An 18,307-nucleotide genomic window follows, 5' to 3' on the forward strand; every position below is an offset into this window, starting at 1 on the left:
GAAGATAGAAGATGTGTCCATCGTTGTCTGTGAATAAAGATGATTGTACCTGAACTTCCCTGGACTGTGAACTTCAGTTTTGATGGAGTTGACAGCATGCTCTGGTCTGTGTGTTCCACACCACACCTTAGAAGAAAATAAATGATGCTTAGGAAGTCTGTTTCACTGAGCAATTGCTTTAAGGAACAGTTCACCCCAACATTAAAAAAATCTGTCATCATATACTCACCCTCAAGTTTTAAGATTTATTTTTTCTGATGAACACCAAGAAAGGTATTTGGAAGAATGCTTGTTACCATACAGTTCTTGCTCACCATTGACTACCATAGAAGAAACAATTGCTTTATACATTTATGTGTTCTGTTCAACACAAAATAAGATATTTTGAAGAATGTAGGAAAGCAAACTGTTTTGGGACATATTTGAATACAACTGTAATGTTTCCTCAATAATGTCAATGGTGGCCAAGAACTGTTTGGTTACAAACATTCTGTCAAATATCTTTCTCCAAGTTCATCAGAAAAAAAATATATTTATTACAGAATTGGAATAACTAGAGGAAATTTTAATTTTTGGGTGATCTGTCCCTTCAACATCCAACTGATTCATTCTACGCTCTCAGAAAAACTTTCACTGTTACTTGGGCAATGCCTCAATGCCTTTTCAAAAGGTACAATTTTATACATAAAGAGTGCATATTAGTACCACAAAGGTACTTATTCAGACATACAGTATCAACATTATTCAAAATGTTTAAAGACCAGTAGATTATAAATATTTTTTTTTTACACAATTTTGTTTGCATGATGATAGTGGTTGTCATGTTCAGGTCTATGGGTGTCACAATATCATCAAGGTTATTTGCAATATCCGATATAAGAACCAAGATTATTGGCATTGTATTAATATTAGACACAAAAATATTGTAAAATATTCAGCACGTGTTTAATATTGTTTAAGAAAAGAAAGTAAAATAAATACAATTAAAGATTCATTTGACATATCTTTTATATCACTAAAATATTATTATTGTCAAATCGTTTGGCCACAATAATGGTGTAGGGAAAATCTGATATTGTTACAGCCCTATTGTTCAGGTGCAAATTTCATTAGGTTTATTAAAAAAATATTATTAGTTATTAAACAAATCAGAACTGTTATTTTTTCAAGTTTTACCTGTGCAAAGTTGAGGAAAAAGAGTTGCTCGTGATTGAGGTCTATACCAGGCAGAGGAGCTTCCTTTCCGTGCTTCTTCACGTAGTTCTGATAGGCCTGAAAAATTGAGATCACACTGATGAGAAATCATTAGAAGTTGTTACAGGAAAAAAAGGATTCTAAATAACATCACAAATTATCTCACAGCAAATTGCTTTCTGAAGGAAATGATAATCACATGTGTCCTGTGAGTCAGTGAGTGCGTTTACATGCCGGTTATGCTTAAAAACCTGATAACAAGTAAGGTCATGTAAATGTGTAAAACGTGTTTGTTTATATGGGAAAGCTCATTAATGGCGTAAACCCACTCGTCAGTGGTAGTTTTTTGCTCATTACTCCAATTTTGCACTGCATGTAAACACCATTACCGGCTTTCTCTCAGTTTTGTTTATGTGCACATGTCTGACAGTGCAATACTAAAGATGTAAAAACGTCAAAATGACTGTTGTTGCATATGCAGGTACTGGGGACATACAAATACAGCTTCTGATCGATTTCCTGCTGTGTTTTTAATTACTAAACAGACTATCAACGGTAACATCACTGCATGCGAGAAACACGGCATGTTCCATGTAAAAAATTGCCGGTTTATTACAAATGCATGTAAACATGTGAAAACAGGTTTCTCTTTAAGCTATCTGTTTATTATGTGCATGTAGACGCACTCAGTGACAGGCTTGTGATTGGTGTTTATACCCTGAGAGTCTACATTTGATGGTTCAGTAAGAACAAGCATTAAACACATTTAGATCGTGAGCCATTTTCTCCTCTTTGGCATTTCTGGGGAGACTAAACTATTAAGCTGATTCCCTCTGTCATTACAATCTGACAGAAATCCATCCATAGTGGTACACACTGAGTTAAGCTGCTTGCTCTGCTCAGCATATGAGAGTTTACCACCCGTTCATTTTAGGACGTGTAAAAACCATTTATTTGATTATACAACTCTAGACTGTGTAGAATTGGGGTGCGTGATGTATAATGGGTGGCTGGATAGGGATTTTATGACTATCTGCAGGGCGAAGTTCAAGATGATTATTCAAAACCGAAATCACATATACAGTACTAAAAAGGTGCTTTAAAAGGTTCTGTGGTGCCATAGAAGACCCATTTACATCTCTAGAAACTTTCTGATTCAATAAAGGTTCTTTGTGACGAACAAGGTTCTTCAGATTATAAAAATTTAGAAAGTCTTGTTCTTTAAAGAACCTTTGATTGAATGGTTCTCTGCTTCTATGCCATTACTGTGAAGAACCTTTTAAGCACCTTCCTTTTTAAGAGTTAAGAAGAAACTGTGTATTAAATTCAATATATTCTTCTGTCAGTAAAGGTGGATGTCAAGACAGCCACAGCAAACGCTAAGATGTCCTCTGCTGCACTTACCTGATAAGACTGTCGAATGCCCCCGTTGTCAGCGATGTTCTCCCCAAGAGTATTATTCCCATTTAGCTATTCGCACAAAGGAAATATGAGAGTGAACAGAAATTATGACAGTAATTTAGATGTCTTTCTACATCCCCAGAAAATCACTGCTTACTTCCAGGAAAACTATTTGTGGACATTACGCCCCAAATTACAGCTGTCAAAAACTCACACAAAGCTATGAGGAGCCTCTGATGGGGACATGAAAGATTAATGTGCCAAATACTGTAAAGAGCCTGAGTAGAACAGATAGAGGTGTGGTGTTTTCTGCTAAACAGTCTCTGCTGAATGGTTTGGGATTGTAAACTGGGTTGTGTTGGAAATTATTTGTCATTCTAATTGGAACGAAATGCCGCTTCGCCTGCATTACATGTTCATATGTCTGGTGAAATAAGGCAGCTATTGCAAATGGAACATATTTGCGAATCGGTGTAAAGACGTTGATGTAATACATTTTGTCCATTTGCCAGGTCCCAAGAGAAGCTTCCATACTGGTCCACGATGCATTTTGAAAGCTCATGGAAATTCTGAGTCGAAGATGGGGTCCACCAGTCTTTGAGGTCACCATCTTTATCGAAATTACGTCCTGAGAAGGAATATCAAAAACACAAAGTTATACATGTGAAGATTGAACTCCTTATAACAGTTCTTGAAGAACCTTTAAGATATTGCTGTCATTGTTCTGATACCGTTATCATCGAAGCCATGAGTGACCTCATGTCCGATGACCATCCCGATTCCCCCGTAGTTAAGAGACCAGGGCTGACCTTTACCAAAGAAAGGAGGCTGAAGAATGCCTGCAGGAAATACTGAGAGAGATGTTTGTTAATATAGGCCTACCAATTCCTTACACAGACCATATTCTGCATGTTTAAGTTACTGCTAAGATTTGTGTGATTCAATTACCTATTTGGTTTCTGTTTGATGAGTAGAATGCATTGACCACTGCAGCTCCTGTCATCCACCTTGAAATAAAAATGCATAACATTGACATTTTAAATGGTATGTCTTTATTGCTAAGGGTTGCATTTACTAAACTGAGAAAATTGCAATGCTATTTTAGAGAGACCCCAATTATGCATAAAATGATATGCCTACATGATAGAAAGTTAAATTTTTGAGGTCTTACTCGTCTTTGTTCACTCTCACTCTTAACTTCTTCAAGCGTTTTTTCTGGACAAACTCCAAGCTCCTCATGATGTTCTCAAAGTATTCATCTACATTGTAGCTTAACTAATAATAAGAAGGATATCATCAGCATTTTAATACTTCAGGTGTCTTCAGGATTTAAAGTTTTGACTTTTTAGACAAATTAACATTGCCGAATCTTCCTCTTTTAGTCACTCACGTATTGGTACTCCTGGTCCAAGAATGTGTCATTCATTATGTTTTCTGAGAAACCAATTCTTTCTCGGATTGCTCGTGCCTATAGTGATAAAGAATACAAAAATGGTATTTTCAACATATGTTTTCCTGGGTTGGGAAGTTATAACAGCTATAATATAACGAATACAGCCACGGAAAGAAATAAGCAAAGATTTCAAAATTACTTTTTTACAATTTCCTGTTTATAGGTGTTAAGGTTAAATGATAATTTTTGTTTCATTCTGTGAACTACTAACAGTATTTCTCCAAAATTTCAAATAAAAATATTGTTTCTATTTGCATTTTTTTTTGCAGAGAATGGAAACTGGAGAAACAGGTCAAAATAACAGAAAAGATGCTCTGTATTTACTTTTTTTCAAACCTCAATTACTGTAAAAAAACAAGTTCATATTCACCTTTAAGCAATACAGCAGTAATATTTGTACATGTATTTAGAAAATTATTTCTTATGTGATAATTTTGATCAGCAGTGATTTTCAGTTTGGTAAAAATTAAAACACAGAACCTAAAATAAACGTCACCTTCTCCTCTGCAGCTTTCTTAGTTTCAGCGTCCATCCAGGCTAGATCATCCAGGTTACTCACAAACACCTCTCTGATGTTAGAAATCATCTCATCCATCTGAGGCAAACACAGAATGTTTACTTAGTGTATAAATTATTATGATCTCTGAACTTCTGTGTGTGTCTTTAAAGTTTGGTCTAAAAATTAAATGATGTATATTGTTAAATACATAAATGTTTACCTTCCCCAGTATTGTTGCACTGTAGGAATAGTGCAAGGGAAGTTTGTATAGTGCATTTTGTTGCATACTTCTTGCACACAGCAGGTTTTTAAGAAAACAAAGTGATAGAAAAAGTAATGGGAGCCTGTGCCTTTAGATCTAGCAACGCCCCTGGTATAAGTGGTTTTAATGCACATCTTCCAGCCAATCAGAATCGAGTATTTAAACAGACTATGGTTTAATAAATTAAAATCAACAGATTTTGATATTTTACGTTAAAAAAAATTGTAAGATGACACAAGACAGGGAAAACTGAAAGCTTTCAGAATGCTCTTATCAGCACTAGATAGCAAACATGAGAGTTGTTGGCATGTTTTTGTGTGCCAATCTGTAATGTTATCCTGATGACCTCAAACAACAGACTGTAGCTGAATTGAAGACGTGATTTGTGGAAGGGATTTGTATGGGTCACCTGATCTTGAACACACACAGATACTTCTTTCCAAACCTTTTATACCCTAAAAACATTTCCAAACTTACACATTTTTTACTACTTAGATTCTAGTTTCAAATAAAACATTGGAATATGGAGAATTGCATTTAACAGTATAAGACAGAAGTCCGTGCACATGTGGCATGAGGCCAGGAGGGTCCAGTGATTTATGCAGTGTTGGATGGTGTGTTTTATGACGGGCGGTACTAATACACTGCTCAGCTGTTCTTACAAATGCAGAAATGGACCCCACTCATATCAACCCACGCAAGCCTCAATATATCATACAAACACACTGAAAAACCCACACAAACTCCAAGGACAAATTTAGGCCGCGCAGAGACATCCACTCAACACTCATGTAGCTCACCATGTCTTTGCTATCTCCAGAAAAGGCATCTTCCACGTACAATCTCCCCACGGCATTTTCCATGTTGCTGTTGACGTAGATGGCACACTGCCTCCAAACTGCTGCTTCAGAGATGGTCCCATAGATAGCCTGAGTAGACAGAGGAGTAAAGCATAAATGTGTCATGGGAAATGTAGCTCAATTATGGTATTGTAGCCTGACACTAAGCCAAGGTTATAGGTTCGATTCTCAAGCTACATATTGAACTTCGGGTGTATTGTAAGTTGTTTTGGATGAAAGGGTTTGCCAAATGCATGTAAAACATGGCAGATGAATCACAGTTTGAGAATTTTCTTAGTATTCACCTTTCTGAAGGGTTTCCTGGTCTCCCTGTATGGCCTGCTCAAACCAACCACCAGATTCATGACGAAACGCCACACAATGTAGTTTTGAATGTCTCTGCACACATGTTTATTTTCAACAATAGTATACTGTTAAAAAATAATGGTGCTACAGATGTCATAGAAAAAAATGGTTGTGGTTGCATAAAGAAACTTAATAATCTATTGCACAAAGGCTTTTTTGCAGACCACTAAACAGCAAGAAAGAATTAGTTCTTATAACAACTTTTCTCTAAATGATCCTTCCATGATATTGCTGTGTAGAACCTTTTGTAGCAGCTTTTGTTTTTACGGGTAGCCTATATATACTGTAAAGAATATGGAGATCGCATAGTGAGAAACTAAATCGGTTAGTATTTGTAGTGTTAGCTCCTGGCAAAGCTAAATATATAAGTGTATGCTACCTCTTTGTATACTTGGCAAGGACAGGTTTGAGCCTCTTAAGGTAGTTAGGGGCGTACACAATAACCTCCTCTCTGTCCGTGACAGGAATGTTCACTGTGTCCATTATTTTGTTAGTGAAGAAAGTCCAGTTGAACTCCTGAATATGAACATTGATAAAGAAAACAATCATAAGAATATGAATAAAAACACTGTTCAAAGACCAACATAATAACAGACAAAGGTGATATATGTATGGACATTGAGCTGAACATCACAAGCACAACGACCTTTTCTCAACCATTTACCTAAGTTAGGGGCAGATCTATATGTTTTCCCAACCAATCGCTACCATGATATTTTTACAGTACCATTTCATTTGGTGAATTTCACCTTAAAAGGAGCGATGTGGACATTTTAGCGTCATCTAGCGATGAGGTTGCGAATTGCAACCAATGGCTCACTCCAACCCTCCCCCCTTTCAAAACATTACGGTGGCTGACACAGGACTAAGATGTCGTCATGTTTTCGCTTCTTTGCTGAAGGAGATCACGTATTCATGAAATACGCTCTGTGGAGCAGTTTGTCCGTTCAGGGCTACTGCAGATACAACATGGTGTATTCCATGCAATGGGACCCGTGGTGTATGTAAATATAAAAAACTCATTCTAATTTAATAAAAACATAACGCTTCATTATGAAAGGTTTCTGTCAATAGGTCCTTCCACAAACTTACACACAGTACATTTAAGACATGTAACATTCTTACCCTGGATTCAAACTCTAGAGTGAAGTTGGTATTCAGTGTCTCTAGAGGCATCTTGTTATAAAGCAGAACTGGGTTGTTTCTATCTTCTGGTGTGTCCGTTGCCTGTAAAGACATGGGCATTTCTGAAAGTGTTGACAGATAATTTTTTTGCCTACATTGGGGCATTAAATCAAGAACCTGTAACCTAGAGCCAAAGCCACCCAATTACAAAAATAAATGACACAATGAGCTTGAGCATTTAGTTACTGTCTCAACAGCAGTGTGGTTCTGATTTCAGCTCCAACACAACCAAACACATTTACTACAACTGTAACCCATACTCTGTAAACTTAGTAGGTATGAGGTCACTATCGTGAAAGGTAAAAACATCACCATGAACTGTAGAGGAAAAACATGCCACTGATATTAACAAAGTGAAACACACTGTTCATTAGGCTTCACATGTACAATAAAGTTGCAAGTAACTAAACCAGTATTTTCTAGCTAAATAATCATCAAAACAAGAAGATATTTGCATGCAGTAGAAATAAATATCTAAGTGAGACAAATGAGTGAGTTACAGTAAAACAAGACTACTACTAAAAAAACATTTTTTATCTTGAAAATAAAATTAACTTTATCAAAAACGAAACGTTGTCGCTGTCCTTCTCAAAACTCGGTTGTCCAAATTCGCTGTTTTTCAGGAAATTGAAAAAACACTGTACATTTTGTGTTGTCAAATTGACAAGCATTTTTAAATACAGTACCTTTATTGGTTAGATATTTGCAAGACCCAATGACGAACATAAAGAGTGACTTATAATGATTTACAAAGAAAAAGTAAAATTCACAAAATACAGAGATACAAGGTTTTAGAAGGACAGCAACGATATTCAATATTCAAAATTGATTTAAATTAAATATATTCATATAGAAATCTTTACATTAGTTTTTAAATAAATAATAATTTGTTTTTTTAATTAGTTATATTTAATTGTATTATTCAATTGAAATCAATAAATTTATTAATAAATATATTGATATATGCTTGTAGTTGGATATACGACTACTTTCTTGAACATTCAGTTTTGTTTTCACAATGCAATATAATACTGTACCGATTTGTTTCACCGACCTCTGGCCATTATCAGTGTCTGTAGGTTTGATGAAGACAGCTATACTTAACTTTGTTCGAAAGTGGTTTGAATATTAAAGAATGCTTACATTAGCAATTTCTTTCTCCATCATCATCACCCGAGAAACCTCTTCTCTGATATTAGTGTCATTAACCTCCAGTTTTCGGTCAGTTCTGATGAGCTTTGCCAAGTTAGTCATGAAGTTCTCATATGTCACACAGGCCTGAGAAAAAATACACATTGAAAACACATGAGTGCTAAATTCAATACCTGCATGCACATATTCTTAATTTATACAGTATACGAGTGTGCAGATGCTCCTCAGTCATTTATCTGTATAAACTATCTGTCCATTCTATAAAAATGTTCAAGCTTGGTTTGATTTGTTGATTTGTTCCTTCCTTCTCCCATCCTTATCATTTCCTTCCAAAATGATCTTGACAATATCTTCGTTCAAATTTTTCAATCTGTTGTTCCTTTCTGGTGAATTGAAGCTTCACAAAAAATGTTGTTCCATGTTTTCTTTCTAATTAACCAGCCAGGTCTGGAATGTGTTAAAGGCACATAACCTTAAGAGTTATAAGTCTGTCTTGAATAGCGATTAGATGATTAACATTAGCCGGGTTTCCATCTCACTGATTTCACATTTAGAAGTTTTGCATCAGTCAGCTCATGTGAGTTTTTTTTTCTTTTTTGCGAAAAGCAGTTTATGTGAATATTGGAAGATGGAAACGCATTTGTCGAATAAATTCTGACGCAACGAAGATTTAAGCCACGATACGATACCCATCCTGATACAAGGCAACGATGCGATAAGCAGTGTGTTGCAAGTTACTTCCAAACTGTAATACATCACAGATTACTTGTTGCTGTTATTTAAAAGTAATCCCTTACCTTACAATATTACTGTCTCAGAATTGTAATACGTTACATGACTCTTGTATCACCTATTGAGTTATCTTCACAAAAATATCTACAGAAGTAGAATTATTTTACGGTGTCAAATCAAAGTTAACAACTGCCAAAAGACATTTCTATTGCTATATTTACGTATCTGAATGGTTTCCTAGCTATTGCATATATTTTTTTTATTCTCTTGAACTCATAATATGTTTTGGGGGATTTAGGAAAACATAAAATTCTGGGTCACCTTTGACTACCATTGCTCAGCTTATTGAGCTATCAGCTATGGTAGTCAATGATGCCAAAGAATGTTCAGTTGCTAAACATTCTACCAAGTATCTTTGTTTTCAACCGAACAAAGACATTTATACAGGTTTGGAACATCTAGAGGATGAGTAATCCATAACATCATCTTCATTTTTGGGTGGAGTTTTCCCTTTTGGCTCGAGTAAATTAACAATAAAAACCAAATTGAGCAAACCATGCATTGCAAAAAGAATGTGATTTATAAAGGGAGGTTTTGTCACCATATACAGTATGGTTCATTGGGGGGGTTTCCAAATGCAAATGCCCGTGTACGTGAACGAGCATAGTGCTTAAGAATTTAAGATTTATCAACAAAGATTACCTACTGGTGTGCGTGAGCACGTTTGATAAATACAGATTTTTTTGTACGTAGACACATTCTAAATTTCATTCGAAGAACAAAATATTGAACCTTTTCTACAGACTTTTGTTAAATGAGATCCCTGATCCATTGTATTTACTGCTGGTTACCCGGATACCAAAACCACCGTGGTCAGCTTTAAGAAATTGATGGAAACTCACCAATCTTGCATGAGTCTTTCATCCTGTTATTGCGAATTTAGAAAAGATTTGCTCATAACCTCGGCTATTGTCTACCAAACCACCATCCAACCCCAAGGAAGTTCATGCTTGTCTAAGCTTGTCTTTTCGTCAAAGAAAATGAGAGGTTTTGAGAAAAAGAATGAGAGAGAAAGAAAGCGAGAAGATATACCTTTGCTTGTTTAACAGTTCATCTTACCTCTTCATAGGCCCCAGTGCACACATAGTAGTCTCTTGAGGATAAGCCAAGACTGGACTGGTCGAACTGGCATAGAGAATAAAAACAGAAGACAAACACCCTTTCATTCTTAATAGGAAACCCAATGCATATACACAAAGAGCACTCACTGTAAAACAGTATCGTTTACTACAATTAAAACCATGCAAGCACTCAAAACCCCCCTCTAAGGCCTATAAAGAGATGTAGTGTTTGTTCGTAAAGATTTGTGATTTTAAGTGTTTGCCTTAAAAGGCTACATGAAGAGAGGGTTACGGCTGTTAAGAGAAAGTGTTTTTTTGTGTTTTAGAGTTAGTCTGTTGTTGCGCACACCTACATGAATGATGTGTGCATTGGAGTTTCTGTCATCTGTACCGATAAAAAAACTAATTAGGACTTGCTTTCCATATTTCTCATTCAGTCTGGCTATTGCATCTTCTGCTCTCCAGTTCGTTCCTGCAATGGTGAGAAGAGACAAGAGGAGAGGAAATATTGTAAAATAGTCAACTAATGAGGTATTTGGGGTTATTCATGAAATATCCTTTGAGAAAACATCATATACCGTATGCGGTGTCCCAATCATCTGTTGCTATGGGCCACTCAAAGACATCTGGCAGCATTGTCAGCAGAGGCGAGCCTCCTCTCTGTTCAATGAAGCCTGTCAGAAAAATGCAAAACCTTGATGTAATGCATGCTTATTTTAGCATGCAATGAATATTGAAATCCTTTCTGAGAGTCTCTGCATAGCTCAGCTGGGAAATCACATAACATGTCATAGTTATCTTTTTGACGTCCTTATGACAGTTGATGATGACTTTTCAACTCAAGCAGTTCCTGTAAACAAATTCAATTTCAAATTATAATGTAAAAAACGTTTTTCTTTTTTTCTTAGCTTTTTATATTTTCTTAGCTTTTGAACTTTTCACAGTAAGCCCCCAGAAGATAATGTTATTGTTTTTAGTCCTTAGTTGTGTTTTATTTGATTCTTAAATTTTTCCTAAAATTGCTCTTGTATGTATTATAACAACAGTCTCATTTTTCTAAGCAGAGGTGTTACTCCATTAAACTGCATTCACTTTTACAAACAAAAATATATAGGTGTTTTTTTTTTTACTTTTAATATTTAAGTACTTGAATTCAAGTTAAACCATCTTTGATTGAAATTACTTGAGTAAAAGTAAGTACTATGATTTTTAATGTATCTTTTTAAATGTAAAAAATGACATGTACAGCCGTGGAAAAAATGAAGAGATCATTCCAAATTGTCAATCAGCATTTTAGTATAGAAACGATCTTTTTATTTGAAATTTGGTAGAAATATCGTTAGTAGTTGACAGAATTAAACTAAATTGACCAATTTAGATACTAAATAGTAAAGTCAGAAAACTGAAAATTGTTATGAAATGGTCTCTTAATTCTTTCCTCGGCTATATTTATCTTTTGTAGTTGAGTAAAAAGTATGACATAGGCTATGCTTTAAAGTAGGGAAGTAAAAAAAATTCAAAGTAAATACACTAATAAAGCAAAGATATCTGATCCTTCAGAGTAAAAAAAGTACTTCACACCTCTGTACAAGAGTTTGGAAATTTTAAATGCATGTAGGCATAGGATAGGTAAAATAATCTAGATTTGGGTAAATTTGATGCAAAATATTTGAGTTCATATCGAAATCTTTAAAAAATATTGAGAGTAATACCCAAAGCAAAAGTTTGCTCTACATTTAATCTCATTGATGTCTGTGCAAAATAACCAGATATTGAAGAGATCTAATTTGCAATTTATATTTTTAATCCCATTTGATGAATAGAAAGTAAATATTGTAAAGTGTCAGTATTATAAAAACCCTCTGTGTGATATATCCTGTAGCCATTGCTCTCCAACCAGTTATGTTGTTCTAATATATTGTGTACTCACTCTCATTGGTGCAGGATTTGTAGAGGATCTTGGCTTTAGCTAATGAGCTGCTGCTTCCACTGTCCTCTCGCTCCAGCACTCCTGTAGTAAAAACAGTAAAGAATTACTGAGGTAAACATTATTACTGCCTTCGACCCCACTTACACCTGGTATAATGATGCATCTTTTGCTATTTAATGAAATAGTTCACCCCAATATAAAATTCTGTCATCATTTACTCACCCTCTTGTCATTTCAAATCTTTCTGACTTTCATTCTTGAACAAAACCAAAAGAAAATATTTTAAAGAATGTTGTAACAGAACCATTTTGTCCCATTCATTTGCATTGTTTTTTTGTCCATACAACAGAAGTAAATGTCTACGGCTATTGTTCGGCACCAACATTCTTCAAAATATCTTCTTTTGTGTTTTGCAGAAGAAAGAAAGTCATAGATTTTAAATGACAAGAGGGTGAGTAAATGATGAAAAAATAAAACAAATTGGGTGACTACCCCTTAAAAACACAATCACAGGGATACTTTACTACAAAATTCCACATTTCCACATGGCGTTGACTTTTTGAATCTTCAAAGAATCGGTCAAAGAACTGCTCGACACAGCTTGGCTTAACAAAGGTCTCGCGTGTCGTAAGTTTCCGGTGACGAATGCTGCATTTTTGTTCCAATAGTATAGCGTCTTCTCTGGCTGGGGCTTTCGTCACCGTCATTTGCCAGAAAAACAAACCTCTGGTTCACGCGCATTCAAGAGATGTCCCAAGCTAAACGTCAACGTTAATAGCGCTTTCAATATGCATATTTCTCTTAAACAAATGTATCGATTCGCTTCATAATACCTTTGTTAAGACCACGGAGCCATGTCGAGCAGTTCTCTGATCGATGGATGCACTTTTGGAGCTTAAAAAACGTCAACAACCAGTACTCACCCAGATGAGTAAAACATACAGATTTTTTTAAATGGTGTTAAAGTATCCCTTAAAATAGTGCCACAGTAGTTGGAAATAACACACATCCCAATTGTGTGTTGTGTAAATGGTCATTTGAGACAACACCTATGTAGTCACAAAAAAGAGGCTCCCCTCAAAATCCGATTACAAGAAGTCACAGAGCAGGTCATGACAACAAACTTTAACTATCAAGGCTTATTGAGATGATTTTAAAACGTCTAAACATTTTATGAATCAATGTGTTTGTGTACAAAACTCAATGAAAACCTCATTCTTTGCAACAAAGGGTTTACTGGAGTCCCACAAGAATCCCTCATCCTTGTCTCCTCTTTACCTTTCCTTCTTTATCTGTCTGAATAATTGGGCCAGCTGTTGCTCTAATTCTCTCATATCCTGTCTGCAGGGTTTGCGTTCAGATTTTGTTTTAATTAGTGCTTTGGTTGCGAGTGTTTCCTGTGAAAGGGCACAGATCATGTGTGTGTGATTGGATTAGAGGCCGCCTGTTGTCCATGTGGCCTGAACCCCTACAGCTTCAAAACTCTGCCACTTCATCTCACTCACTCATTTTCTTAATCCATCTGACATGTGCAGAATACATTTTTGCATTATAGATCGGCTTCAAAGACAAAATACGTTACCATTAATAACAAGAAAAGTCACAAGTTATGAATGCAAACACAAAAATAAATGTCCAGATAATAAGCTCAAATAAAAAAACAACGGATGTCTAAAAGACCGGTGTCCATATCATATACAAACAACTGCATTTTTACTGTTACTGGAATGGCCGTAAAAGCTCAAATACAGTCCTATTGAAAGTAACTTTTTGATATTGAGATCAGCAAGTAGCCATATCTGACCCACATCTCTGACAAAGCTCACTCTGTCCCGGCAGGAAACAGCCCTTCCTTCCCTCCAGCATCTCTTCCATGTATATGCATGAGTATTCCTGCTAGCCCTATTCGGAAAGCTTTTCGAATTTATATCCATTTTCCTGTCACCTCGGTATGGATTATGCCCTTCAAGACAGCCTGTAATAGCACACTAAGTCTTCCAGAGATATGTAAACATTAAGACATTCAAAAACAAAAGTTAAAAAAAATATATGAAGCAGACCTGACAGTCGAAACGTTGCTTTTTTCAATTTATGGAGCAGGTTCCAGTGTGCAGGTTCCAGGTTTTCTGTTAACATAATGTACTGTATTTTGCTCCTTTTTTGTTGGCCAAACATTCCTGTTGATATTAATGAATTCATGGAAAGTTTCCCATTAGTGAAAAAAATGGAAATACCTCTCACTGTTTTTGTTATGTTTCATGTTTCATATTTTTCCCTTTTTTTCTTCTTTATCACCTAGTCAGTCTTCTTTATAACCTGTGTATTCAAAATACACTTTCTACTTTCTCTTTCCCCTGTCTTTCTCCCCACCTCTAATCCAGACATCCTCAACTTGTGGTCTCAACCCCACATGGGATTTCCAGAGATGCAGATGGTCACGGGAGATTTACATTTTGGTAGATAAAGGGCTAATGAGCCGGCTGCAAGCATCATAAAAGATCGTAAAAATTGTTGGAATTAGAAAGTTTGGTGTAGCCTTCTCTTTTCTCCAGACAGACAATAAACAATGAAAGTAAATTGAGCACACTGTTGCTTTGAACTAGCTATCATAATGTTTAATTGCAAACAGAAGTCTTTCTTTATTGTCTCTCTTTATTACCACATCTTACAAACTCTGTAGGTCTGTTCTTCTGACTAACATGCTAGAGTTTATGGCTAGAGTTTTCCAACTCTCACCTGAGCTGAACATCCAGCAACAGAAAATACTTAATGCCATTGTGTTAGTGTTATGTTATACCGTGGATGCTCTTCAAAGGTTTGGGTTGGGTCTTAAATACGTGGAGATTATAGTTTTGTGAACTTGAATGTGAACTGTTCACACTATTTTTAAAATGTGGCCAATATCAGATTCCTGGGTGAACTGTTGATTGTCATAAACTGAATCGCATGCACAAAACAACAATAACACGTAACAGGCAGCGCGGTTTCATACAGAATTAAGCAAGGGTAAAGTCAGCGGTTTGACTTTAAGCAATGCTGAGTGGATTGTTCTCGCGGTGCGATTTTAGAGCATTCCCGGAGCAGTACGCTCTCGGGCTGTGCGCATGCCGGTTTGCCTGTGCATCTTGCCGTATCCATTGGCAAAAAAAAAATATTATAACGGATTCTGTAGTCATTTGTTGCAGCGCATCGTGCGGCTTACGTGCCGTAGACATTGCAAGGGCTTATGTTTATAATCTGATGGTTAAGGTTTGGCAACAGAGCTGTACACTTCCGTCAACAGAATAGCACTTGAACCTTTAAATTAACAGAGAATTATGATGTAAGTCAATCTATAATGACGCGAAAGTCGCATGAATATGACCGTTCAGACTGAGGTCGCATTGCAAAACATCAGACCTGTATCTGATTTTGGACCACATATGTAAGTGGCTCAGGTCAGATTAATAAAGATCGGATTCCATCTGGTTTGTCCTGCTCACACTGTCATGCAGTAAACATATCTGGGTCGCATATGAGCAAAACAAATCTGATTTTGGTGGCAGTCTGAACGTGGCTTAACTACGTCAGTACTTTGGTATATCAACAACACATGATTGGTTATCAATAGATGGTTACTTGAACAAGAACACAAAGCTCTCAAAGAGTTCTAAAGTCATGAGATATGACATATAGTCCTAAAGATTATCAAAGATGACAGGCATATACTTTGGAACTTATTAAAACATATTAAAAAGGTCACTAGGTCTCTGGTGTTATGTCCATCTTGTGATTTTCCATCTGTTCTCTCTTCTCATGGAACAATACAATCACACACACGCAAAGGCCCTCAAGGCTACAGTGTGTGCTAACTGCAGATGTTTTCATACATGATGATAAGAGGCATCATCTTAACAGACACAATGACCTTGTATAAAGAGAGGCCTAGGCATTCATAGAAACTCAAATGAGGTGTTTCTAGTAATGTACTACTACCGTGCTATTTGTCAATATTAAAATATAACAAAAAAATAACAAAAATAATCACAAATAAGAGAATAAATATTGTTTGATTTATTCATACTTAAATCAAAATTCAAATAGGATAATGCTGATTAATAATTGATTAGTATCAAAACATAAAAGGATATATATTTTGAAATAAGTTGGAGCCACGGCACCCGTCTCTTCACTATAGGCTTTTTTTGCAATGTCCTACATTGAAGTTCGTAAAAGTCTGGTTAAATAGACGGAGTTTGACCTTAGAAAGTGAAATGGAACATGTTTCTCTGTGGTACTATCAAGTTAAACCGTTGTGAAGGGTCATTGCTTTCATTAATAAGACCTCAGACTCTGGACTCACAAAGGTGCAATGTAAGCATTATTAAAGTGCTATATGAACATTTCCTCTCCTTGTTTTTTTCTTGGACTGATTTATGGAGGCCTTCTAGGCGTGAACTTTGCGGAAGCAGCAGGAACTTGTTAACAAGGGTTGGCACCTGTACATAATCCTTAACTCTTTTGGTCACATGCGCAAGCAATCATTACACACATCCACTCCCTTAAATATCAATTACTCTGAAATAAGTAAATGATGTCCATATTCTTTTTGGAATCAGAGTCATATTACATGATGTTTCACATAAATATTGTGGAAGGGGCTTACCCATGATAATGGCCACAGATGTCTACACAGGTGAAAAGGTATTTTGCATTTAAAGTTCTCTATTTTCACGCCTATTTTAGCCCCGTGTCAGCCACAATAGTGCACAAATCTACGTCAGTTCGTGGTATGATTTGAATAAGACCGCCCAAATGTCTATGCAAGTAAGGTGGGCGTACCTTTCACTACAATTGCTATGGAACCTGATGTTCCAAATATGGTAAGACGCGTTACATTTCCATCACATGCTTGCAGTATTCAACCAATCACTACACACTGGTTAACTGGCCAATCATAGCACACCTCGCTTTGTAAAAAATCTGCGCGTTTCAGAAAGGGCGTGGCAAAGAGGAGATACAAACATGCATGTTATATTGAAAAAACAGCATTTTTGAACCAATACACATTGCGTTACATCTAAAACAAATGAAATATTCGATTAAGCTGTCATATGACCCCTTTAAGATAAACTTCTAACATCTAAGTGTATTTAAATGTGCTCTTCTGATACCGCATGTATAGAAATACTAAAGAATATATATTTTTTGCACTATATATAAAGTATAAACTTAATGTGTAAAAATAAACCATCATGTTTATTTTAGTTCACTTGTGTTTTTTTTTAAGTTCACTCACTATAATATGTTTTTAAACTAACCTTTAATTTTTGATAGCTTTCAGCATGTTGTATGTTTGGCTCTGCACAACAGCACAACAGCAGATCACATTTAATATTCATAAATGCATACACACAGTCAACACAGTGTTCACCGATCGGCTTTGACAGTTCCAATATGGTGGACGACTTGCATATAGCGAGCTATAGAAAAATCCACTATTGAGGCATCTATGTATATATCTATAGTTTTAGCCATGTGTGTAACAAGTCTTAAGGCATCAGTTTATAAGTAGTTAATCTACAATTTCAACCATACTTACGGTTCAGCTGTATTGATACTGAGGACAGTCAACCAAAGTCAGTGCCATGAACACTAATCCAATCAAATTGTAATTTGCATAAAAGTCCAATCAAGCCACAAAATGAGCTCTTATTTCTCAGTCAGTGTTCCCTTTCATTTCTCAAGTACTCAATACACTGGAAATGCTAATGAGGGATTTAGATTTGTCTAGGGAAGTCACAATCCCCACTCTTTTCTCAGCAATAATCATTTTTATTGAACTCAACAGAGTGTTTGTTCATTGATTAGCAAGATTTTTCATTTCATTAAACAAGTTATGAGGCGTCATAAAAATTTACATCAAGTAAATAATGGCATCTTAAGTGCTCGAATTTCATCTGTTGTCGCTTTAAATCAAGAAGTCATCAGCACTCTAAAATAAACCCTTGTGAAGAAATGGCTGATTGTAACCTCATTCAATTCTAAAAGGCAGCGCCAAGGTGGAGAGAGATACAGCAGGAAAGAACGAGAGACACATGAGATAGAGGGGGATGTTTGCCCTTTTCATCATTGCTTGTGTACACGGATAAGCACTAGAGTCAGGGTTAAATGATAGCTCTGGTAGCGTTTGA

General features: G+C 36.0%; 2 protein-coding genes across 2 annotated transcripts in view; one reads left to right on the forward strand and one right to left on the reverse strand.

Moving 5' to 3' along the window:
* Positions 1 to 18,307, forward strand: part of LOC130435844 (uncharacterized) — a 476,195-nt gene that overhangs the window by 289,262 nt on the left and 168,626 nt on the right. The gene's annotated exons all lie outside the window — the stretch shown is intronic.
* The window catches only part of LOC130435832 (neprilysin-like), a 30,672-nt gene that overhangs the window by 2,062 nt on the left and 10,303 nt on the right, over positions 1 to 18,307 (reverse strand). The window contains exons 5-22 of the mRNA XM_056766683.1: positions 12,135 to 12,215; positions 10,783 to 10,878; positions 10,558 to 10,676; positions 10,203 to 10,268; positions 8,343 to 8,477; positions 7,140 to 7,241; positions 6,394 to 6,530; positions 5,954 to 6,047; positions 5,610 to 5,738; positions 4,545 to 4,643; positions 3,986 to 4,063; positions 3,767 to 3,870; positions 3,544 to 3,602; positions 3,327 to 3,446; positions 3,090 to 3,223; positions 2,599 to 2,664; positions 1,177 to 1,272; positions 50 to 126 (exon numbers count right to left, since the gene is read on the reverse strand). Of these exons, the coding sequence (XP_056622661.1) occupies positions 50 to 126; positions 1,177 to 1,272; positions 2,599 to 2,664; positions 3,090 to 3,223; positions 3,327 to 3,446; positions 3,544 to 3,602; positions 3,767 to 3,870; positions 3,986 to 4,063; positions 4,545 to 4,643; positions 5,610 to 5,738; positions 5,954 to 6,047; positions 6,394 to 6,530; positions 7,140 to 7,241; positions 8,343 to 8,477; positions 10,203 to 10,268; positions 10,558 to 10,676; positions 10,783 to 10,878; positions 12,135 to 12,215 (1,792 nt within the window). The remainder of the gene's footprint in view (positions 1 to 49; positions 127 to 1,176; positions 1,273 to 2,598; positions 2,665 to 3,089; positions 3,224 to 3,326; positions 3,447 to 3,543; positions 3,603 to 3,766; positions 3,871 to 3,985; positions 4,064 to 4,544; positions 4,644 to 5,609; positions 5,739 to 5,953; positions 6,048 to 6,393; positions 6,531 to 7,139; positions 7,242 to 8,342; positions 8,478 to 10,202; positions 10,269 to 10,557; positions 10,677 to 10,782; positions 10,879 to 12,134; positions 12,216 to 18,307) is intronic.

This window comes from Triplophysa dalaica, chromosome 14, assembly GCF_015846415.1.
Source record: "Triplophysa dalaica isolate WHDGS20190420 chromosome 14, ASM1584641v1, whole genome shotgun sequence".
Classification (NCBI taxonomy): Eukaryota; Metazoa; Chordata; class Actinopteri; order Cypriniformes; family Nemacheilidae; genus Triplophysa; species Triplophysa dalaica.